The sequence below is a fragment of the Xenopus laevis genome, chromosome 1L, assembly GCF_017654675.1.
Source record: "Xenopus laevis strain J_2021 chromosome 1L, Xenopus_laevis_v10.1, whole genome shotgun sequence".
NCBI lineage: Eukaryota > Metazoa > Chordata > Amphibia > Anura > Pipidae > Xenopus > Xenopus laevis.
This window is the reverse complement of record NC_054371.1, coordinates 121,426,519-121,452,395: the sequence shown is the minus strand read 5'-3', so window position 1 is coordinate 121,452,395 and position 25,877 is coordinate 121,426,519. Positions and strand designations below refer to the sequence as shown.

The 25,877-nt window shown below is 40.0% G+C and overlaps 1 protein-coding gene across 1 annotated transcript; it reads left to right on the top strand.

The window, feature by feature from the left end:
* Positions 1-22,245, top strand: nr2f6.L (nuclear receptor subfamily 2 group F member 6 L homeolog). The gene is made up of 5 exons (NM_001086712.1): positions 1-115; positions 1,032-1,343; positions 12,530-12,624; positions 20,439-20,966; positions 21,067-22,245. Exons 2-5 carry the CDS (start codon positions 1,072-1,074, stop codon positions 21,339-21,341), a joined length of 1,170 nt encoding a protein of 389 aa, NP_001080181.1. The 5' UTR covers positions 1-115; positions 1,032-1,071; the 3' UTR covers positions 21,342-22,245.
* The last annotated feature ends 3,632 nt before the right edge of the window (positions 22,246-25,877 follow it).

Genomic DNA, 25,877 nt, shown 5'->3' with positions numbered 1-25,877 from the left:
GGCCGCACTCCGGACCGTGCTTTGGACATGGAGCGATCGGAGATGGGCTTCACCGGGTAACTGCAGCCTTTGGGGCGGGCTGAGGAGCAGCCGATCCTGCTGCCAGTGGCCATAGGTATCTCTCCTGCACGGCAGGGCTCACTATCCACATTTCCCCTAACTCATTCTCTGCACAATCCTATGCTCTGCAACTAGCAAGCACACCTCTGAACTAGAGCGATCAATCACACGGGCTTTGCAACTCGCCTCGCACTAACACATAGCCTGTACCACTTCTCCGTCTGCCATAGGGGCACAGCTATAGCCGCTCACCCCCTAATAACGCCTTACCAAGGTACAGTCCATCGCCCAGACCCTTCATATTGTCTGCAGCAGTCACATGCCTGGCAACTCGCCCCTTCTGTCATCTGCCTTACTCTTCAACTCCTTTCACCCTTATTTCCCCTCCTCCAGCTCCCTCCTAGGCCTTGCACATTTACTGCTGTTCAGATTAAGAGGCTATTCCCTCACACGACATAACCTGGTATTATTATGCCCTAATGTGACAAAGCACTGCAACTCTCCATAAATACATATTAAAAAGAAAAATAGAAAAGCAACTTTTTCCCCTGGAGACACCCTGTGTTTTTATACTTAGCCTACTCAGTCTTTTCTCCAAACATCCCTCAGGGCTGCTGTATTCCACTCCATCCTGTTAGACCTCACTCAACCGGTCGTTCTTGTTTCTGTAACCCAGGCAGTCCAAACAGGGAAGGGCATAGGACCTACAACATCCATGACCTCTTTCACAAGCTGCTCCAGTGTCACTTTCTTTCAGCACAACAGCTTTATAACATAAGCCGTAAACATCTTTCTCCAACCTGTCAACACTGCATATCTATCATACATGTGCCATGAGAATTCCCTATGCATATACGCTCACATTCTGCTATAATACATACATTAGTATCGCAGATATTCCTCTAATCATAGTGTTGAATTTAAAATTTTCGTGCAGTTTTTAAAATATCTTCTCCTGTTTTCCTCCTCAGTTTCCAGACATTTTTTTAAATTTGTTAATTTGGTGCTGGTATGGCCATGGTGTCTGGGGGCTGGGGAGACCCCAACGGAGACACTAATGGTGTGGGGAAGGGATACCCCAGGAATTCTGAAGAAGAAGAGGCCTCACCTCAGGGAGGAATGAGTGACCCCGAGCAGGGTGATGAAGAACGCCCAGGGATCCAAGTGGACTGTGTGGTGTGTGGAGATAAATCCAGCGGGAAGCATTACGGGGTTTTTACTTGTGAGGGGTGCAAAAGTTTCTTTAAAAGGAGTGTCCGCAGGAATCTCAGTTACACTTGTAGGTGAGTACCATTGTTATTATTATTTACATGTATTTTTAGAGAGCCAACATATTGAGCAGCGCTGTAAAATAAATGTGTTTATACAAAGAAATCACATGAACTACATACATAGAACATACAGGGTTACGACCAGTACTGGTACCAAAGGTGAGGAAGGCCCTGTGCGAAAGAGCTTACAATCTAAAGGGGAAGGGAATGAGATACAAGGTATAAATAGTTAGTTATGAATAGTCATATAGAATGTTCTGTGTATCGCTAATTGTCTATTTCTCATAACAGTGCTGTTGAATATGTTTGGCACCTTATTATTAAATGATAACATTAATAGTAACAGATATATAAATATGATGTTTCCTCTGCGGCAGAAACAACATGCTATCTCTGCTAGAAAGGGTAATGGATGGTGGAGAGTCATAGCTCTGCAGCTGTCCTTGACTGGTTGCCTCACCACAATCCTGTGTTTGTTATAAGGTCCTTGGCCTAATATGGGGAGTTTTCCATACATTTCACACACTTGCATGTCTCTACACAGCATGAAAATAGTGCTCAATAATACAGTACTGCTTCTTGCAAGAATATAACATAGTGTTTTGGAAATAGTAGAAAGGACATTATTACACTGTTAAACAGGGCTCCGATGTAATGGTAGTGTATGATTGAGAGACATAGAAGCTGCAGTGGTTTCATGGCCAGACTCAAGAGGGTTATGTTATCATTCAATATACTAGATTTCAGAATAATTGGTAAACTGGTGGCAAGAACTTTCTGTATCCGTATGGTCTGTTCTCCTGTTGTAGTTGCTTTCTGCTGGCCTTGTTCAACTGTCTGTCATAGGGGGTGTGAGCTATATGACTTGCAGTGGTTTCAGTATTTCACTTGGAGCATTGTATTATGAGTAGGAGAATAAAAACTACATGAATGTATTGTGGGATTTTAAAAAAAAATCCTGTATAATAGTGAAGAACACATGATATTTCAAGCAAGAAACTGTATAGTTTGGGTTAACAAGGAATTTTGTCAAGGACTTGGCAAGAGACACCAAACCTAGGCCTCCCTGAGTCATAGTCCAGTAACTTAACAACTAAAGGTGGCCATACATGGAGAGATCCGCTCGTTTGGCGATGTCGCCAAACGAGCGGATCTCCCTCCGATATGCCCACCTTGAGGTGGGCAATATCTAGCTGATCAGATCGTGGGCCCTAAGGCCCAACGATCGGATCCTAGCTAACGGGCGGTCGGATCGCGGGGCCGCATCAACGAACAGATGCGGCCGCGATCCGACGGGATTTTTAGTCCCATCCGATCGAGATCTGGCGACTTTCGGACAGATCTCGATCGGGGAAGCCCGTCGGGGGCCCCCATACACGGGCCAATAAGCTGCCGACTCGGTCTGTCGGCAGCTTTTATCGGCCCGTGTATGGACACCTTAAGCCATCACATTTTCCCATAACAGATCTTGAAGGTCAGGAAAAAGTTAGCTGTCCTCTCAACATTAGGGCCAGATTAACATACATCCTGTGTAGGTGATTAGAATCATGTTAGAGCAGGGGTCCCCAATGTTTTTTACCCATGAGCCACATTTAAATCTAAAAAAATTTTGGAGAGCAACGTAATCATGCTATAAGTCCCAAGGGGTGCTAAATCTGGGCTGTAATTGTCTATTGGTATCCCCTATGTGGACTGGGAGCCTAAAGAAGCCAACTAAATCTTGCCTTCTAGCCAGGAATTAAAAAATAAGCACGTGCTTTGAAGCCATTGAGAGCAACATCCAAGGGTCTGAGAGCAACATGTTGCTCACGAGCCACTAATTGGGGATCACTGTGTTAGAGTAATGATGCACAAAAGTTATAATCTGTTTAGCCTTTTGAGGTGTGTGATTTGTGCACAGGGCAGCAGACTGAAGAAGAGTTCTTGACTGGCAATTACACTTCTTTGTAAATGCATGAAATACACCAAGTAAAGTCATTTTTTAAAATATCCGCTCCTAATTATGCTTTGTAAGTTAACATAATGTAGTTAAGTTCATTCTGTGTAAACGTTGTATGCTGCTTACAAATTGTGCATGGCACTCTTTGCACACCAGTAAAGTTAAAGAAAAAAATGTCAGCTAGAAGTCCTTCAAGGTCAATTTGTAGCCCTCGCCTGAATGAAAATTCCATAACATGACACCATCTTTTAGTAGGCCTGGCCAGGGGACATGCAGATCTCGATAATTGGACCTCTGATGGGAAAGGTTGCACAGCAAAGTCTTATTTTTGTAGTCCAGCACAGTGTTGTAGAACAAAATAAACCATGTAATGCTAGGGTGACTGATCTCTGCTCTCGTTGTCATGGGTCTTATTTATATAAGATTTCATGCCCATATTCTTTTTTTTTTTTTATAATTTAAAATTTTTATTGACCTTCATTTCCAAAAAAGAAAAAAGATAACAGGTACAACACTGATGCAAGAAAGTATACAAGTGACTGTATCAGATGTTACACAACAGAATATAACACTTCAATTAGCTCAGTCAACCCTTAAGCATCATATCCTGAAAACGGATATCATAATAACGAAACAATGAATCCTCATGGAAATGAAAGAAGTTTTAGTAGAATGGTAGACAGAGAAAAGGAAAAAGAAAAATAGAAAAAGAGACAGGTCTGACTAAGTCTGGGGGTGTAGAAAATTCAGATTATTGCACGGTACCTCGAAGCTGCAAAGTCTCCAGATGTTGAGCCATGCCCATATTCTTAAAACAATTTAACATCCCAAATCAATCTCTTCAAGAATATTTCAGCCTGATAGGGGACTTGAGGAATGTAGATAGTTATTTTATTACATTAAAGCTATACATTGTTTTATGGAATCTGACCATACGTGGGCTAACTTTTACTGCCACTTAGTGCAATTAGTCAGGTTAATGGCCAATATATAAAGTGGGTCTTTACTTGATGACTGTGTCAGGCCATTGATATTTAGTGGATCTTTTTGTGTGTGGCCTGCTGTAGTTGCATCTCTTAATACTGAATTTCTTGAAAATTTATTTTAGAGGTTTAAACTGATTTTTGCATAGCTTTGCAGAAATGTATTTTTAGTGTTTGCTTACGTTAAAGTAAATGTCTTTCCTTAAAATATAGAAGCTAACATAAGTAAAATTTAAGAGGAAGGAACAGGAAAAGTTGTCTGATAAAGATGTTGCAGAACAATTCCAAGCCTGCGCTTTCTGAGTCAAAATTGTTTTATTTGTATTTCATCAGTTGACAAATAACATTAAATGCGTTGTTGCTGGCAATACCACTTCTTTCCAGTTTTGCCAGGAGGTGAAACAACCAATCTAGACTGCAAGTGAATGATTCCAATGTTTTGCCGATGATAGCAGTGGGGAATGGCAGTGGTCTATTAAGGGTGTTGAGGTTACATTGTGCTGAAAAACATGCATTTATCATTAAATTCTTGCCTGAAAACTGTTTTTATGCAACATAATAAAAACTGTTCCCCCCCATGCCATAGGCCTAAAATAACTGGTTGAGCACAGAGTTTTCACATTGAGGGTTATATAATAAGGGCTAGTCCACACGAGGAGATTCGGGGAGATTTTGTCGCCTGGCGACTAATCGCCTCGTCTTTTGCGCGACTATCTCCCCGAACTGCCTCAGCGTTTTTCCCCATAGGCTGCAACGCAAAGTCGCCTGCGCTAATGCACACGTGGCGATGCGTTTTCAATAGTCGCCCAAAGTTGCCTCAGTTAAAAAACGCGGAGGCAGTTCGGGGAGATAGTCGCGCAAAAGACAAGGCGATTAGTCGCCAGGCGACTAATCTCCCCGAATCTCCTCGTGTGGCCTTACCCTAAAAGATACTGGTCTAGGAACCTATCAAGGTGTTGGATTTGGCCAAACAGGGAACCCTTCTCCAAGGTGAGACCATGTAAATCTTTGTTTAGTCTACTTTTATGAGTACCTTGTTTGCAACATGCATATACAGTGGTAATGGAATTGCAGCTAAGCATCGGACACACATCCAGTAGGTTGGTAGTGGAGTGGTTAACACTAAATATCTTTATTTGGTCAAGATTTTTAATCATCTGTGTAGGAAACAAAACATTTAATAGTAATTGAGGACATAGCTGTTACACCTTGTTGCATTAGTTGCAGGGAGCATGCTCAGTAGCGACTGAAACTATCACTGTTGCATTATTAGTTAAAAAAGTGGTAAAAAAATAAAAGCAAGCAACTGACAAAGTCAGGTTTTTGGTGTACTTTTTAAAAACAAGTTTGGGGAAGATGAACTTTGCTTTGTTAAGCTTATTTTAATCGTTTAAAGATAAGCAATCTCTGTAAACCACTGGGGGGAAAAGATGGCACTATAAAAGGAACAATAAGCTCCTTCTCTCTGCTAATTACAGCTAAATCCTGCAGTGATCTAAATAATGGGTTTCAGATACAATCTCGGCCCACTGGGGTATATATGTTTTTTTAATAAGGAAAATATTAATTGCGCTAGACTTGTTAGCCATGAAGTGTGACAGAATGCCCTTCTTCATGAATATAAGGAACAAGCTAATTTGATAACAACTATTTCTAAGCATGAGTGATTATAGTATTTTAAAAATGTAATCTTGAAAAAGGAACTAAAATGTTCTGAAAGCTTGCTATGAATATCTTAGTATCGCCTTTATACTACCTTTTTCTTATTTTTTTTGCCCTGTGACTGGCTAACATGGTACAAGTACACCAAAATTTTAAAAAAAAATTAAACCTATTGTCCTCCAAGCTACTCTACATTACTACTAATCACATATTATTCTTTGGAACAAGTACAAATAATTTTTTTAAAGGGAAAATATATCCCCCGTTTTGATATGAGCTCATTCAGTTGGTCTTATGTAAAAAAGAATAACACTGCTAGATTCAGTATTCATTAAGTGACACAGTAGAAAGTATAATAATCTTACACTGAAGCTAAATACCCCTTTTACTTGAAGTTTTCAACAGTATCTAACAACACTGGTGTAATCCAGTCTGACATGCTAGGGGATATGCCAGATACAATGAGCCAGGCATGCAATATTTTCGCTGGCTCAACAAATCAAATCAGCAAATTAAAATAATTCTTACTTAGAAGCTTATAAAAAACACATGGATGGCCTGGGAGGGCATAGAAGTATGTATGGGAAACACATCTGTTTTTCAGACTAACATATGGACAACCATGAATAGACTAGTTATTTTGATGCAGAACCAGTAGGAATATATATACATATAAAAGACAAGATGCAATGGGGCAAATTCACTAACCTCCGGAAATTCGCCAGCGACGGCTTCGCTCACATCGCCACACTTCGCCAGTCGGAAATTCGCTAGGACAACGCTAATTCACTAAAATTCGAAATTGCATCCAGGGCGCCGAACGATGGTGAAGTTTTGCTAGCGTTAATTCGGCAAGCAAAGCGAAGTTGCGCTAGTGTTGGCTAATTTGCATACGGTAGGAAGTTAAATTTCAATGGACGTATATGTTGCAGCAAATACATTACACTACACAAGCCCGGGAAACCTTAATAAAATAAAATAGAGTTGTTATAATGCCCTACACATGTGCCCAGTGTAAAGTTTATGTGCCATATGTTAGGAAATGTAGGGGGGAAGCCGGGCACCCTAAAAAAAATTTACGATCTTTTGCAGCCCATCACCCTGAAAAACTGAAAAGTCGCCAGCGTTTTTTGGGACTTGGAAAAACTTTCAGGTTTTTTATGAGCAACTCCTATCTATTCTATTGCACTTCGCCTGGTCTGAGGTGGCGAAGGCAAGTCTGGCGCAAGAGGTAACGTTCATTAAAATCCGCATCTTAGTAATTTTTGCGAAGTTACATCCATTCGCCAGAGCAAAAATTCGCCTGCCGTTAAGAGTGTGAAGTAGTGCTAGAGTCTATCTCCTTCGCTAGTGAAGTTACGACAGCGCCCGTTAGTAAATCAGCGAAGTCCCGAAAAGACGTCACGCTGGTGAATTTTCACCAGCATTGGTCACTTTGCCCTTTAGTAAATTGGCCCCAATGAGCTTACAGAGCAGTGTAACAAGAGGACTTATTTACAAAAACAAGTACAAGTGGTAGAATGGATGTAAAATTGAGCATGCATTGATGATATTCACATAGTTACAACTTCCCATACATACTACTTGCAACTTGTGCCAAGGACTAATATGCTTAGTCAGCATACTCTCGTGAACTGCATGCAATTGCTCAAATAGATGCTAAAATGAACACCAGCCGCCAGCAGGTTGCACCTATGGAAGCAAGTCCAATGCCAGATCCTTTATTGGCATACTGGAAGAGCTGGCATATCCACTGCTCACCGGAGCCTGCATACAATTCATGAAAAACTAATTTTGCCTATATTGGTACAAGCAGGTTTTTGCCAAATGTTACTTAGTGGGTGCCTACTATTTAGTTGGAATTCTGGGGAAACAACTTTGTATTCCGGTTAAAAAGAAACGTGATGATTAGTATCCAATTAATATGCTTAGTACTATGTTTGTAAATGAGCCCTAAGGCATACAAACTTAGCAGCTGTGACACCTAGTAATGGAAAAGATGGGATGTAAATAAGTGAAATTTAACCATAAGGGCAGTGGCCAACGGGGAAATTTGTCGCCCGAGATTATTTCTGCCCGATTACAGGCGACAAATCTCCCGAAAATGTTTCTCCATTGGAAATAACTGAAATTTGGAAGAAAGAAGCAATGTGTTGGTTTTACTGCAGGCGAGTTCAGTTATTTCCAGTGGAGACGCATTTTCATTTATTTATGCGCAACTGCGGGAGACAAATCTCCTGAAAATCATTTGAAATAACTGAAACCGCTGTTTGTAAAACCAACATATCACAAACTAACACTTCAGTAGAACGAAGCGATGCATCGGTTTTACCACAGACTGTTTCAGTTATTTCAAGTGGAGACACGTTTTTGGGCGAATTGTTGCCTACAGTCGTGCATTTATATTGCAGGCGACAAATCTCCCTGTCGACCACTGCCCTTAAGAGATGTTGTAAAAAAGATATACAGTAAAACCACATGTTAAAATCTAGCAGCCTAAAAGAGTCAGTGGCCGTGAAACAAAGCTAGCGGGTGCATTCTTACTGAAGAAATTTGAGGCTTTAAATATGGGCAAATGTTGCCATCCATGTATTCTGACATAGGAAATGCCAATTGGCAGGATAATCATTATAATAATTACATGTGGATAAAGTAAGCATTTTTATACATCAGTCAACAAGTATTCATATTTTGGGGTTTGTTGAGCTTTCGCACTCTGCATAATGCCAACAGTCACTATGTCCCTTATTGACTCTTGAGCCTCTTTTGGATTTCTCTGCGCAGAAGTTCCCTTTATGATGCCTTAGGGTTAAACTGGCAGGTGGAGAGTCAGGGTGAGCCAGACAGCAGTAAGGGGTGTGGTTTAAAGGAACAGTTCAGTGTGAAAATAAAAACGGTGTAAATAGGCTGTGCAAAATAAAAAATGTTTCTAATATAGTTAGTTAGCCAAAAATGTAATATATAAATGTTCGAGTGAACAGATGTCTAATAAAACAGCAAGAATCCAACTTCCTGCTTTTCAGTTCTATAACTCTGAGTTAGAGGGGAACCACATGGTACATTTCTGTTCAGTGAGTTTGCAATTGATCCTCAGAATTCAGCTCAGATTCAAAAGCAACAGATATGACCCATGTGGCCCCCCTTAAGTCTCTGATTGGTTACTGCCTGGTAGCCAAGGTAACCAGTCAGTGTAGAGCTGAAAAGCAGGAAGTAGTGTTCTGACTGACTTGTTATACATCAAATCACTCCAGCCTTTATACATTACATTTTTGGCTTACTAACTATATTAGAAACATTTTTTATTTTGCACAGCCTATCTATTTACCCAGTTTTTATTTTTACACTGAACAATTCCTTTAATGACTATGCACGCAATTTGGAACTACCTTGCCACTGTGGTACTTTTCAAAGAACAAAAATCACCTTGCTTTCCTATCAGCATTTATGTAACTGGGGTGCCATACAGTTAAGCCTGAACATAATGTGCAAACCTTTGTGAAGCCGACCCTCTGACAAGCTAAAGCTGGCCATAGATGTAAAGATTTTAAATTTTTAGTTATTGTGAGACCACGATTATCTCGAAATGATCGTTTAAATGTACATTTGTCCTTCAACTAAAAAGACCATTTCAGGTGATATTGGCAGGAAAACTGAGGGTAGCTGTCTGCTTGGCCCTGCAAACATAGATCGATTGCACTGGGACCGATAACATTTTTTGAACCTGGCCGATCAATTTTATGACAGATGTCGGATGAAAAATCGTAAGATGCACGATCGTTCGATTCCCACTAACCTCACGATAATTTGACAGATTGGTCGGATTGCACTGAAATCGATCGTTTGCCAACGAAAAATCTTTGCGTCTATGGGGACCTTAACTCTTCTGTGGCTGGGGGCAGAACTATCCTTCCATAGGCTGAAGTCCTGTTTTCATTTGTAATTAGCCTATGGAAGGATCGGGCTGCCCAGCGTGACTGAAACAACTGCAGAAGAACAATTAGCAGTGTTGGAGGGTCAGCTTCACAAAGCTTTGCAGGGATGGGGTGGCTTTTAGAGGAAAATATTCAGAGTGCAGCACCTCCTTAATGCGGACACATTGCTATGATTTTTATAGGAACGTGTCAGTATGGCTTTAAATGGAATTTAAATTCTGCTTGCAAATTAGGTTTTGGGGGTCTAATTTCTTTTAAAAAGCTTTTAAGTAGGGTGAGTCCCAAGTAATTTGGTCCCTAGCTAGTTGCTGTACAATTTACTGTACACTACCTTCAAAATCCGTTACTAGCGACTTGCTTATCACCAGGGCTTTCTGGTGTTAACCTCAATGTTACAGCCATAATTTACTTTTTTTTTGTGTGTAATAATTCAATTTTTAAGCATGGACTGAATATAAAAATTAGGACTTTCAGGGTGTCATGTGACTGCAGCAAGTTAAGCAAGAATGTCTGCTGAGACTCTGAAAGGAATGCTAATGTTGGTGTTTTTTAGGAGAATACCCTCTGACCCATAGCTTAGTCACCCGTGTGGGGCTGTGGCCTTTGTACGAATTCTTGTTAGGGTGACAGTTTTTCTTTACTGGTACTCATGGTTCATGTCCATGTGATTGTATCTTTTTTTTTGGATAACGATATCTCTACTTTAAAGGGGAACGCCTTATCAGTTTTTTCATATTAAAAGAAAGTGTAATTGTAAGCAACTTTACAATCTCCATTCATTAAACATTTACAGTTGTTTTAACATTATTTGTAAATCTCCTGGAGGAGAGCTACATGGTTTCAAGAGTCCCCAACTAGTGAACAGAAAAAAAAATTCTACATTTTATTGCAATTTCATTTACTAATAATGTTAAAATGTTTGCCAGTGTTGGACAAGTAAGTGTGGCAAGAGAAGCAGTACTAGGTGGGGGAGCGTCAAGCATGCCTCCCGCCCACAACATGCTAGTGGAGTAATTTGTTGGCGTGAACTTGACTGACCTGCATTCTTTGGGCCAATGGGACACACTGATCTATGGTTATGAGCTAAGGGGTGCCCTGATAAGATGGTGACCGACCAATGGAGTCTTGAATGGAAAAAGTCTGACAACTATTGCCTTGGAGAGTTGTCATCTCCACTTTAAGTACTGCTGGCCTTGGCTGCTCCTTGCATGGGTGCTGTTAAGGCACAGCTGACCCGGGTACAGAGGGCAGAAGCACACCGATGAAAATTTGAAGACATCACTTGGCTTGCCAATCTTTTGGTCTGTTTAATTCTATCCGTTATCCGTTTATCCGTCTGCCATCACCACATACCTATATTTTGTCTTGTCCTACTGGGAAAAGTGAGGTGGCTCATCTTCCCTTTTACACGTTCCTTGTTGTCTCTTGTACTTCTGTTTCTTAATTTTCAAGTGGGGATGTGCTTTTCTTGCATTCTGGAATATACCACCTCAGCTTGTTCTCTGCTCTATGAACCTACCACTTATTTGTACAGCTTGTTTGAATTCTTGGCCAGGAGTTCATTTCTTTTGACCTTAACATCCTCCTTTCCCAATTTTCATCCACGCACTGTTTTATTTAACTTAACCCATATGGATGAAGAGATTAATTCTTTTGTTTATCTGACTAGTGTGACCCTTTTTTATTGTAAATCAAACAACTGATCTCTTGATCTACCAACAAATCTTTTGTGCAATTGTTTTTTCTTATGGAACCAATCATGTGCAGTGTTTCGGTATGGGTGTTGAGGCAACCCCTGGCTAGCCCAGGATACTGTAAGCCTGGCTGGGGTACTGTCTCAGCCTAAGCCAATGTTTTCCATCATACAAACAGCTTCAAGGCATTTCTTTGCATATTATGTAAATAATGTATCTTGTTTGCCTGTGTATTTTTAAGGTATATATCAATGTCCTAGTAGCATATAAGCATGGCTTGGAAGTTAATGAATAAGGAATTTTGCACTCACTCTCTTCTTATAACTCGCGTGAACCGTGTTATAATTTTATATGTCTTTAAATTTATTGGGCCCACCTGTGGTTCTTTAACTGTTATCTCCCCATGAATTTCTGTTTTCTCTGGAAGCCCAGATATCTATCAGTTGTTGAAGTACTAAGCCAGTCATTGGGGGCTTCCAGTGATTGTCAGCAGTCCAGGGCATGCTATTCCCAATGGAGCTGATTGATACAATTGACACTGACTATAATCATCAGTGGTTTGTTCTACGTGTACAGCCTCAAGTCTTGGGTTGCATTTCTTTTCACATTTAATCAGAACAGCAAAGTTAATTTATAACCATTGCTTTTAGGCTGGCAAAGCAAATACTGCACAGTTCTCTTGGACTGATCACCTTTATTAACAGCAAACAAAGATCTGCTGGTTACAACCCCTGTGATCGAAAAATATTATAGTTTTGAGAATGGAGTCCAGACCCCACTCCTAGTTTTTGAAAAAGTTGCCCCATTATAAATCAAATACTCAATGTGCAAATGCTATGCTCTGCATATATTGCAGAGGAATATATATCAGTGTGTAGGTAAATCATTTTATGCATATATTCCTAAACGTGTGTCATAATGCTTACATTTTCAAAGCCTGGTGTTCTTGGGGTCCTTTAATAACAAAGTTTAATGTCTGTCTGTGTAGGTCAAACCGGGATTGTCAGATTGATCAGCATCACCGAAACCAGTGTCAGTACTGCCGGCTGAAGAAGTGCTTCCGAGTGGGCATGAGGAAAGAAGGTATGTTGTAGTTTGACTACATTGCCATCAAAAAGCATTTATATGCACCTCTTGACCCTACCCTTATATGCTTAGACCTGGCCTCCTGGCTCGACAGCCACACATAAGCTGGGAAAAACTAGAAATTTGGGATTTACAGCTTTAATGCCCTTGAGTGGATATCAGGAGGCCATTTGTGCTGCATTTGGAGTATCCCCATATGCCAGGGTCATGGGTTGATGCCCCAAATGGAGTAATTGTGAGCTAATCGCTAAAGTGGTAAACCATATACCACCATACATAGCCATTTTAACAATGGAAAATCTAATCCACATAAAGGATCTACGGCCACATAGACTTCTATATCCAGATGGATAAAGAAGACGATACAAAGAGTTTATGTAGCACAAGGATTGACGCCCGCCGTTCAGCAAGCAACAGCTGCAGGATTTCCATTGACCCAACATATTAAACACTGCAGATCGATGTCTTGTGTTAAAAGGAACAGTTAGCACCAAAAAATAAAAGTATTTTAAAGTAATAAAAATATAACGTAGTGTTTTGCTGCACTGGTAAAATTGTTGTGTTTGCTTCAGGAAAACAATTATAGCTTATATAAACAAACTGCTGTGTAGCCATGGGGGCAGCCATTCAAAGCTGAAAAAGGAGAAAAGGATACACAACTGGATACACAGCAGATAAAAGATAATCTCTGTAGTGTACAATGGGATTCTTCAGAACTCTGTTATCGCCTGTGTATCATGTGCTTGAATGGCTGCCCCCATGGCTACACCGATTGTGGATTGTCCCAACATTTTTCATGCCATGGGGATCGGTCATTCAGTCATTTGGACAGGTTTTAAGATTTATATTGGCTACCGATAAGATCTCTGCATGTATTTGAAGATATCAATGTGAGATTGTCACTTCTATTTGTCAGACATAACTTTTGTACGATTGATTGCTGCCTGTAAATTAATGGTCCGAGTATCATGTTATTTGTTCTCTTTACTACTTTATATTAATCTGAATGGTTAGTTGCAGGTGGGAAGATTGGAACGGATGTTTCTTTCGTCTGATATTGCCTAATAATCTGCATATCTATGGCCATCTTGAAGGAGAACTAAACTCACCCTCAATAAGAAAAGCCCCTACTTACTACCCTAGATCAGGGGTCCCCAACCTTTTTTACCCGTGAGCCACATGCAAATGTAAAAAGAGTTGGGGAGCAACACAAGCATGTAAAAGTCCCGTGGCATGCCAAATAAAGGCTGTGATTGGCTATTTGGTAGCCCCTATGTAGACTGGAAGCCTATGGGAGGCTCTACTTGGCACTATACATAGTCTTTATGCAATTAAAACTTGCCTCCAAGCCAGAAATTCAAAAATAACCACCTGCTTTGAGGACACCGAGAGCAACATCCAAGGGTTCGGAGAGCAACATGTTGCTCGCGAGCGACTGGTTGGGGATCACTGCCCTAGATAGTCCCCCCTCCCATCTTTCCATCCGCAGATCATGGGTGTGCCATCTTCCGGCTCTTCTGTATTCTTCCTTAAGTGAATGCTGTATTGGCACATGAACAGTTAGAACAGTCTTCCGGTTCATAGCAACTGCACATGCGACAAAAGTTCTGGAAATTGACGAAGGGAAGGAAGAGGACTCAAAGAAGAACCAGGAGGGGGACTATCTAGGGGTAGGCAGGGGCTTATCTTATTGGGGGATTTAACCTTTAAGGCTGACATTGGCCAAATGACCTGACATTATCTATGAATTTACGGCCTGACATAGTACTGACTTATGTGTGAGCAATTTGTTGGGACATTAGGGGAATTTATCAAAATATCAGATTAGATTTCTAGAATCGTATTTATCAATGTAGTTTACAATTTGATAAATGTGCATTTAAAATTCCCATAGGAATGAATAGAAAGTGAGTGAGTTTTATTGTGGCGAGTTCTATTCTCACACTTTGCCTAATCTGCCCCTAAGTGTTTTCTGGTTATTTTATAGTTGGCAAGGCACGAAGGGTTAATATGCAGTGTAGCAGGATTAGCCGCCAGGGACAGGGTGTGTATGAGAGGAATGGGCAGGTGACAACTCGGAGCACCTTGTCATGTGATCTTGTGACCTTCCAGATAAAGGTCACAGCTATGAATCACATGTTGAATGAATGTTGTGCATGTTACCACATTATTTTATTCCTGCACATAGGGAGGGAGAGTTCACTGAGTGTGGGAATAGGGTAAGGAGATTACAGACGAGTTGTATAGTGGTTTTATATGACAGAAGTATGCTTCATTCAGATTTTGGGGGCGGGGGGGTCTTTTTTTTTATTTCACTATATTTTTTTCATCCTCTGTATACCTTATGGGGAATACCTGTTTTTCTCACTTTATTTTTGCCTGTTGATTTTTTTCTGTCCTATTTGTAACCCCCCCCCCCCCGCCAACACAAATACCGAGTGCCTTCCTCATCTTCTTTTCATTCTATTCTGTGTTTTCCCCTACACTTTATAATAAGCTTTAGCTGTGCCATTTTTCCCCGCTTGAGTGAATCCCAAGCACCCATTCAGGCATCAAAAAGTAAATAAAAGTTCTTTCTTCCCCCTTCCCCCCCACTTCCTTAGTTCAGCACATTCCAAACCGGGATCAGCAAACATGGATTGAACCAAGTGCGCAGAGTAGGGGGTGGGGACAACTACCACTGAACTAAGTGCATTGTTGTGGGCAATGAATATCTGACACCCAACTGCTGCTTGAAGAAGGAAACTTCAATATTTCAGAAACAGTACAGAATTTTTAATCGATTATATTTAGGAAGTTTCTTACATCAGTGTGATTACGCTTATATTACATTTTCATTTTCGCTATAGTTCCCCTTTAGCATCCAGCTCAGTTTTAAAAGCAAACCGTTATGACCTATGTGCCCCCCCTCAAGTCAATCATTGGTTACTGCCTGGTAACCAGTCAGTGGAAACCAAGAGAGCTGAAAAGCAGGAAGTAGTGTTCTGGCTATTATGTTACACATTCACTCACTCCAGCCTTTATACATTACATGTTTTATTTTGCACAGCCTATCTATTTACCCAGTTTTTATTTTTATACTGAATAATTCCTTTAAGAAAGCAGCGGTGGCAGTGTGTGACAATCCAGCTGTTATGGGCAGGAATAGTACAGCTTATCCAGCCAGAATCTGTCTGAGGAGTCTATAAGAAATATAAAATATATATGAAATATAGAATTGCACTAGCTAGAAAGTCGTTTAACTGTTATTCTGGCTCTGAGATTCCACCTCCATTATGTTGCACAGTGGAGCTGCTGAATTAAAGAATGGATGCATCAACAATTCAGCCTGTTGTGGGTCACCACAATTTTTGTATAGAGACAACAGATGCCAGCATGGGGGAGTGCATTAATGAAGAGGATCTTGAAAAGCTAATGCAGTGTTTGTGTTGAGTATGTGGGGCTGCCCAGCATGGTGTGTGGTAGTGCTTGCACAAATACAGAGGATATCTGGATACAAATAGAGGAGAACTGTTTGTGTGGGTTAGAGGGAACATGGGGGAGGGAGACCAGCATTACCAATGCTTGGCGTGAAGAGGTGGAGGCTAAGGGGGAAGGTCAGTGCTGTGTGTGTTAGGGGACAGAGAGAGAGACTAACTTTGCCTGAATAGGCTCAGAAAGGAGAAAAAATCTGTAGGGTAGAGGGGGGGGGGAGAGGCCATCAGCACTTTATATATAAAACATGAGAGACTCATTGCTTTGTTTCATACACAAATACACACAGGAGTAGTGGCTGTGTGTATGGGCACAAAGGCCAGGAGTAATTCATTGGCAACTTAGAACAGGTGAGAGGAAAAGATTACGGAGGAGGCAGCATAGAAACGTGCAGTGCTTGTAAGTGTAAGAATCCACTTACTGCAGGAGAGAGGCAACATAGAGAATGTCTGCCACTGGGTAGCCACAAAAAGGACATTGGTAGTTCAAAAAGAGAGTGTGGAAGCAGCGTGTCTGCAAAAACAGCAAAGTCAAAGCTGCCATGGTAGTAAAACATTTGAGGAGAAAGGGCAAGATGGAGGGTCTGCATATGTTTTATATAAATAAATGTGTTTGGGTGGGGGGGTTGGTCAATCCAAATTTGCCTCAACGTTTTATTTATAGGGTTATTTATGACATGTGTTGAATCTCATGAATACATTTAAAATGGGGCAAATTAAGGCTGCTAGACCAGAGTTTTCACAGCAATCAGGAGGGTTTCCTAGGAAACAAAGATGAAAAGTCACCACTCTGGAACTGGCGATCAACCGTGCATCTTTAAGTCCTCAAACAAAAAAAAAAGCCCATTTAAATGTTAATGGATGTAAAAGCATGCAAAAACTATATAAAATAGATGGGCCAAAAAATACATTGTTAGCTAAGATATTAGGGTCCGTTAAGAAATACATATGTATGTATTTATTTATATGGTACTATTGTAGAAGCTGCCCTTTACATTTTTAACATATAATAATACAATAAATATACAATAAAATAAATATACACAGTGGCAAAAATAAATGTACACACAGCAACAAACTGGCATATGTCGAGATACAGGAAAAATGTAGAATCTGCCATTGATGTTTTTCAGCTATTACTTTGCTTTTGATGATTGAGTGAACACCATCTAAATTTGGCTTAATCCTGGGCAGAATAATTCCTTCTTAGAACCCACACATTGTAGATCGGGATAGAGGGTCCAGTTTCTGTTTTTAAGGCGTGAATATCTTAAGATTTTTGAAGTATAGAGGCCTTTAAATATGAGGAGGCTAGTCTCCTGAAAATGCTTTTCCACAAGCAAAGATCTGGTCGATCTGGGCACAATCAACAGCAATGGTTATCTCCACTGATTTACATGGCATGATATATAGGCCCCATAGTGTTATGTGTAGCTGCATATGTTGAGATCAAATGAGAAAAAAAACCTTTGCAAAAAGCATATTTGTACCCAAGGTCATGCTTTGGTCATACTGCATTCACCATTTACAGGAATTGCTCATTTACTTCAGCCCAGATGAAAGTGCTTAAGGCAGGGATCCCCAACCTTTTTCACCTGTGAGCCACATTCAAATGTAATAAGGGTTGGGGAGCAACATAAGAATGAAAATGGTTCCGGATGCCAACGAAGGACTGGAAGCCTACAGAAAACTCTGTTTGGCAGTACACATGGTTTTTATGCAATCAAACTTGCCTCCAAGCCAGGAATTCAAAAATAAGCCCCTGTTTGAAGCCACTGGGAGCAACATCCAAGGGGTTGGGCAGCAACATGTTGCTCACGAGCTACTGGTTGGGGATCACTGGCTTAAGTAAATGAGTAAATTACTTGACTAATGCTAAATGCTAATTTACTTGACTTGTGTACATGAAATTGCTGTGCTCTGCATCTCACGCTTAATTAAAAATCCAGCTTGAGGTGCAGAGTGCAGCGCTGTTCAGGTAGCCCTTAATGGTTTCTGACGAAGTGACCGTTATAGTCACGAAATGTGTAGAGCCATGCACCCCCCTGCCTCGCTCATCCATTTCTGAATTTTCACATCTTTTTAAATGATTCAATAAACGTGGATTTTACTTCTACTTTTTTACTGGTGCATATCTACCCTACCATTGAGCCAGAAAATGCGCCTTTAATTGAATTGTTTAGCCCTAAATGTAACACCTGCTATAGTCTCTGTGACACTGTTCACCTGCCTATGTGCCTCTCCCTTGCAGCCCTGTGTTTATAGGAGATGTGCTTAATTTTGGACATGCTGTCCCCTTTGCACTTTGCCCCAGCGCTTTACTTCGTAAAATAGCCCTATACCCACGACCTTCAGCTACCTATGAGTGCACAATAGACGTATCACGTAGTCTAAACAAGGCAATACTACAGAGTCTCTACTTTAAACTTTAACTGCATACCTCCCAACTGTCCCATTTTTCAGAAGACAGTCCTCCAATTTCCCAAGCTCAACCCGCAGTCCTGGATTGTTACTGAAATGTCCAGACTTTCTCTTTGATCTCCTTCACAGAACAGCCAGAAAAAGATGTACAGTTTCTAAAACGTAATTGGCTTTTGGCAGAGAGCCCAGAATACGTTGCAGGTGCACTTAGATACATTTGTTACAATTCAGGATAAGCAGGTCTCTTGGGGAAACTGACTTGCAGCTTAATGGACAATTCACCTTCATTAGCTAACCATTCAGATCAAATAAAGTAGTAAAAGAACAGATCAGACAATGTTCTGCCCCTGACAGCAATCGTACAAAAGTTATGTCCGACAAAGCTGGTGACAGTCTCCTACTGATATCGTTAGATCAGCAATACATGCAGAGATATTATCGAAATTTTCTAACCTGTCCAATCAACTGAACTACTTTTTGTCATCTCACGACAAATGTCGGGACACTCCACACACAACCCGAAAATGGTACGAAACGTAGATTCGTACGATCAAATCTTTGCGTCTATGGCCAGCTCAAGGGAGTAAAGTTGTACGTTCTGTGTTAGAACCTCTAGTCAATCCCATTTTGAGTTTCGCTCAGGCTTTGCTAAGTTCCTCTCTGATATTGTTTCATATGCCAGAGTGCACTTTTTTCATCCTATGCACAAAGTAAAAGTATGGAGTTACCCAGAAGCATAGCGCACAAGCATTTTTATTTATTCTTTATTTATTTGTCTTTAAATTTTACTATGTTGCAACATAAGGGTAAATTGAAGCAGATGGACTTCATGACTGTGGAAAATAGTTTTTCTCTGACTTGTCCCTGAAAATAGTAGAATTTGCTAAACTGTGGTGGATCTAGTTGAGCAGATATGGGCCAATTTTTAGGGTGAAGACATACGCAAAGAGATACTAGTAGCAGCTGCAGAATGCCACAAAATACCCTGCCATTGACAATACTGAGAATTGCCTTTGCTTAACGTAGTGTGTTAGCAAAGCCAATTATCACTATTGTGTACTATTTTGCAGCCGTGACAAGTAGCTGCTACTAGTAGGTATGTGTGTCTTCACCCTAAATAGAAATCAGTGTGAATCACCAGTGCTAAAACATTTGCATTATATAGTTAAAAAATGGCTTCTGAGTTTTGCAGAGTTAAAATGTTTTAGTCCCGCGATTCACAATGACCTCTTTACAAAGGTATTGTTTTATGTTTTTGTCACTAGAGGATATTTAGCGAGGGTGGCAAAACATACTGTATGCCATTACTCTAAAGGGTAATGCTTAACCCACATGTATGCAGGACATGGCAGCAGCCTTTAAGGTTTGGGGGGGGGTATATTCAAGCACAGGCAGTGTTGTCCTCTATCACAAAACAAAATACTACTGGGGACTTATTTGCCTTCTCTGCTTCATAAATAAAAGGAACATGCAAAGAGCTGTGCTTACTTGAATATTTTGCCTCCTAGTCAGTTTGATCACAGTAGTTGCCAGTGTAGACACCAAAAATATCTCAATAAAAAAACTTCAGCTTTTCCCTGTCAACCCATAAGCAGACTGATTGAGATGCTAGATTTGTATTATTAATATATGTGTATTTTCTTAAACTTATCTTGTAATCTGTCTTATAAAACCACATCCTGGTTGCAAGGATCAGTATACCTATCAACCTGGTAGCTGTTAAAATGGCAACAGAAAAAAAAGAATACAAGTTAAACTATAGTTATTATTTGAAAACTGATTATTTAATCCCCCATCTTTTCTGCATGCCTTTATGTCATTGTATCAATTGTGCTGCATAGTGTTTTATGTGGTTTCTACAGGCTCTCTGACAAAAAGCAGTGCTAAATTCTAATACTAAGATCCCTTTTTCCGCAGCTGTCCAGCGAGGTCGCATCCCACCTGCACATTCCAGTGCCAGTCCCACTTCTGCTCCAGGAGCAGGCGAGTACTTCAATGGACAGCCAGTCTCTGAACTAATCTCCCAGCTCCTGCGAGCTGAGCCATATCCTGCTTCCCGCTATGGGTCCCAGTACACCCAACAGGGTAGTGTGATGGGCATTGATAATATCTGTGAACTAGCAGCAAGGCTTCTCTTCAGCACTGTTGAGTGGTCAAGGAGCATCCCCTACTTCCCAGAACTAGCAGTGGCTGATCAGGTCTCCTTGCTTCGACTGAGCTGGAGTGAACTGTTCGTACTAAGTGCTGCACAGTCTGCCCTTCCACTTCACATGGCTCCTCTTTTGGCTGCTGCTGGATTCCATTCTTCTCCAATGTCTGCTGACCGAGTCGTCTCATTTATGGATCAGATTCGTCTCTTCCAGGACCAGGTTGAGAAGCTTAACCGCCTGCAGGTGGACTCAGCTGAATATGCTTGCTTAAAAGCCATTGCACTCTTCACTTCAGGTGAGAGTAGGATTTGATCCCATAATAACTCTCTAAATTTTTATCCATCATATTTTTAAATCTATATATCTAAAATAAATGTATTTTTTCATAATTTTAGATGCCTGTGGCCTTACAGATCCAGCTCACGTGGAAAGCTTACAAGAGAAAGCCCAGGTAGCCCTCACAGAGTATGTGCGAGCCCAGTATCCCTCTCAGCCACAGCGCTTTGGGCGTCTCCTCTTACGGCTGCCTGCACTCCGAGCTGTTCCTGCATCACTCATATCTCAGCTCTTCTTCATGAGGCTTGTTGGCAAGACCCCTATAGAAACACTTATTAGGGACATGCTTCTCTCTGGTAGCAGTTTTAATTGGCCATACTCATCTGGTCAATAGCATCACTAGATGCTTAAGTGCAATAATATTGACTTGGGTCTCACCTTGGACACTTTTTAGTGGCAGGCCTTTGCCTCTTTCTGGAGTTCAGGCTCAACCTCTTTTGCAAGTCACAAGGGCACTTCCAAATTTCATGAGGAGACAACTTGTCTACAGACCCATGAATTGTCTCTCTGCTGATAATGTGTTTGGGTTACATCAGGGCTAAAAAACTGGTACTGGCAGAATGCCGCCTCCATTTTCTCCTTACCTGTATAAATACATTGTAACCCTTTTCTGAGTACTGTAGGATATTCTAGATATTCTAAAGGTGTTCTAAAATATGCTTTAAGCACCAAGAGTTTCAGATCACCACAAGAACTCTGTATGCATCTGTAAGCATTTGTCCGCCTCTGAGAGAGTACAGCTTAGTCCACACCTTGTCTACCTCTTCAGTGAACACTAATTTCCCAGAAGACAGCTGCTTTGTTCTTTTAAATGCAGCTTACAGGAATTTCACTATATGGAGAGTTGCAGAAATGTGGATATTAAACACATTTTATGTTCACTGAACTCTGTTAAGTACAGTGTCAGAGAAGTCAATTTGAAATCTTCTGGTGTTGGAAGGACTAAGCGAAGCTGTTTATCAGGGGCATGATTGTCTTGTAATCTTTCCCAATCCATTTTTTAATTTGCCCTGATGTACAGGTCTTTTAAAGGTTTGAAACACTGAAATAATACTTATAGATTTTATCTTTACTCTGAAATCGTTTATTCTGAAATATTTTACCTTTACTAGCTCTAACCAAATTGTTTCCTTAACACCTTTTTTGATACCTGTTAGTGCAAGGTAAGTCACTGTTCTTAATTACCCTGCATTTTTTCAGTGTGGTCAAAAAAAAAAAATGTTGTCTTCTTTTTCAAAGAAAAAAAAAATAGGCTCTCAAATTCCTTTATATGAAGCCTTTTTTATAATTGTGTAGTACTAAATCTTTGGGAGCAAATCAACCATATAAGTTGAATTGAAACAGTTCTTGTTGTGCAGTAGATGGTGCATTACAGGGGTGAGTGCAGGGTCAGCTTTTTTCTAACGGCCAAGGTAGAGGTCTGTCTGGCCTTGCATCAACACCTAACAAAAATGTTCTGCTACAGTTCACATGACCATTCTGCAGGTCATTGATTATTGCTTATGGCCCATAATTCTTAAAATCATTTGTGAGTATGTGCTGTCATATTATTATTATTATTATTGTCTGATTTCAGTCAGAAAAGGAGAGTGAGCTAAAATGAAGACATACCCTTTAGACACAATTTCTGCAGAGGTTTGAACAATATTGGTGAGTTTTTAAGGCCCCTTTAAAAGATTAAAATGGCTGTAGCTATAATGGTACTTAAAACGCATTACTTTATGTGTATACACTAATCTGTTAATCTCTTTTATATATGTTAACTATTTTTTTTAAGAAGCTTTATATCTTTAGTTTCAACTTTGTGTGAAAAAAAAATTAACTAAACAAGCTTTGATGTCTTTGATACCTTATAAAGTGCCAGGAGTTCATTGCCGGACCCCCAAAAAATGTGTTTAAGAAGTATATCCATATTTAGGGATTATGTAGGAATAATTGGATATTCATTAGTGTAGCTAATGTTCATAAAACAATTAATTACACAACTTTTTTTGTTTTAGTTCAAAGTCTGTGTCAGTCATCGCATGACAGTCTCTATTGTGTTCATGCCACTTCTACCGGTCTGTGCTGCCCACAGCAAACCCTTCTTATTGACTTACTTGCCCAAACCCATATTTCTGCTGAGCATTTCAAGAGGGGTATGAGACTGCCGGACAGACACCTACAATGACAAGCTTCTACATTTGCACACATGAAAACACACTACTAGCCATGTAACACACTGTTATATGATTGAGCCTTGTCTAAGAATATGTGCTTTTTAAACTAATGAATAGCCAGTTATTCTGTGCAGAAATTTCTCTTAATATGGCTGAGCAAATGTTCTCCCCCTTATCTCTCTCGATACATATACATATATATATATATATATATATATATATAGAAGGCTGTTTTGTTTTCTGTTTGTTTCTACTCTTGTAAAATTGTATGTCTAAATATTCTGCTAATGCCAAAAAACAGGTGGAAGGGAAAACTGCCAAAGAAGGATGTAGAAATAAAACAAAAATACACTGATATAAATTATTTTCCTGTCATTTTTGCCAAATATTTACATATACAAACTCAAGAGGTAAGAAGTGTTCTCTGTGGGTCCTGCCCTTGCATCTGCAGTGAGCTACAATGTGGAGGAGGCTTGCGAGGCCATTTGTGTTGCATTTGGTCACCCAACTTCATTAGGTGAGAACATGTTTATCGGTATATTACAAGGGCTCATAGGTATATTACAGCTCTGTAGCTGTAGATTATTTACACGGGGTAAAGCAACAGCTATGTCAAGTTGGTCATCCTGTTCAGCACTAGCTGTAAATTTAAACCTGGGATTCCCCAAACATGTGCTGATTTTACACAGGTTGGGACAGGAAGCCTACCAAACATGAGCTGCTCAAGGAGAACTAAACTCTAGAAATGAATATGGTTAAAAATGCTATATTTTATGTACTGAATTTATTGCACAAGCCTAAAGTTTCAGCTTCGCAATAGCAGCAATGATCGAGAACATCAAACTTGTCACAGGGGGTCACCATCTTTGAATACTGTGGGCTCTGAGCAGCTAAGCTTAGGGGTCGTCGCAAATTATCAAGCAGAAAATAAGGTTGTACTGTAATATAAATTGATGCTACAGGGCTGATATAAATTCTGTTAGTTGCCCTGGTTTCTAAGCTGCCAATAAATATTGATTATTAATCAGCTTTATATTGTGAGATTTATATTTTATACGTACTGTCCCCAGCACAGAGCATGTGCAGCAAATCAGTAAAAAAGAAGATGGAGAGCTAATTCAGAGATAGACCTTTACTGCTAAAGGGCTGTGGTTGTTTTTGGTCAGTACAGAAGCCCAAAACATAATGTACAGCATTTCTAGCCTACTTCTTTAGTTAGGCTTTAGTTTTTTTAAGTCTTTTAAGACAAAAACAAGAACGCATCAGTTTAATCCCTCTTTGCTGTGTGACAACCTTGCTGTTGTCTATGTGGGTTGTAAAAATAATATATATGCTGTCTCATTTAACCAAGCACCCGAAAAAAGGACTTTACATAGTATAACATTAAGATTGTCGCAAGTAAAACCTATTACTCGCAGCAATCCATCTTAATCGTGGGACATTGCCTTTCTTCACAGTTTCCTGCAATTAATCCAAATCACCACAATCGGGTACAGTAAATAGCACCATAGTAAGCACAGCACTTTGTATAGCTCTGCTTGACATCTGCCCAGGGCAGTGAACATCAATTTGATTCTGTTGTAGCTAAGCTGCAACAGCTCTCTCAATCTTTGTCCTTGAGCAAAAGGCTGAAAAACTTTGTATGTATTGCAACAAATATTTCCCGTTACATGTTCCATCCATGTGCTCTTTTCAGATTTGATTCTCCTATTCAAAAGGTGTTCTTTCTTAAGCACTTCCAGGACCCATCAACAAGATTCTTAGAGAAATGGTATTTCCAGCTTTCCTGCACCTCCCATTAGGAAAAAAATTAAAGGCAAAATGTACTTTCTTATAGTCACTTGCTCAAAACATATACTGTATGTACCCAACATACACAAGCTGGTTATCCTGTGAAACCAGTTCTGCAAAATGCTAAATCAGCACGCTGCTTTAAATAGCATGTGACCTATATCTTACCATTCAGTGTGGTGCTCATGAGCAAATATAAGAAGGACTATAAATAATTATCCTGGGAGGTAGGAGGCTGCAGAAACATGAGATTGTTTTATAAAGCACTGCACGGAAAATATATCTTAAGAACTTCTACTTTTATTCCTAGAATGCTTGTGACAACAAAAGGCAAAATGAGCTTATAACAACTTATTTTAATACATAAGTGCAAATAGAAAAATGTTATCATAAAACAAGGTTCTATATTTATTACATCAGATTTTGTTTTTTCCTCATTGCTTTCCCCCTTACTGGAAACCACTACCAGGCCCATGAGCTGCTATTGTATCCAGTGGTGTATGGGAATGACTGCATGCATTGAGCTGCCAGAGATTTTCTGCTGCGGCTACGTTTTTAGCTTTTAATGGCAAAGTTTAGTTCATGCTGGCAGTTAACACATACTTGTGCATACTAGACATAAACACAAGGTTGTGTTAGCATACTTTAGTTTACATATTAGATTAGATCTGCCCTCCATCTGTTGCTGACTTACAGCTTACATTAACTTCAGTTTGTCAACATTGAATTCTGTACATTAACTTCACTTTTTACTTCCTGTAGCTGAATATTTGTCAAAAATCTATCCTCCCAATATACCTGTCAAAAGTCCTTTTCTACCTCTCACCTTCCTTTCTACCCACAGAATAACTGTTATGAAGTCACTTATTATTACATTCATTTACAAAGGACCAACAAAACAAACAACACACGTATATATG

Coding starts and splice junctions, on each gene's coding strand:
- nr2f6.L (NM_001086712.1), top strand. CDS start 1,072: ATGGCCATGGTGTCTGGGGGCTGGGGAGACCCCAACGGAGACACTAAT. Junction 1,344..12,529: donor AATCTCAGTTACACTTGTAG/GTGAGTACCATT, acceptor CTGTCTGTGTAG/GTCAAACCGGGATTGTCAGA. Junction 12,625..20,438: donor AGTGGGCATGAGGAAAGAAG/GTATGTTGTAGT, acceptor CTTTTTCCGCAG/CTGTCCAGCGAGGTCGCATC.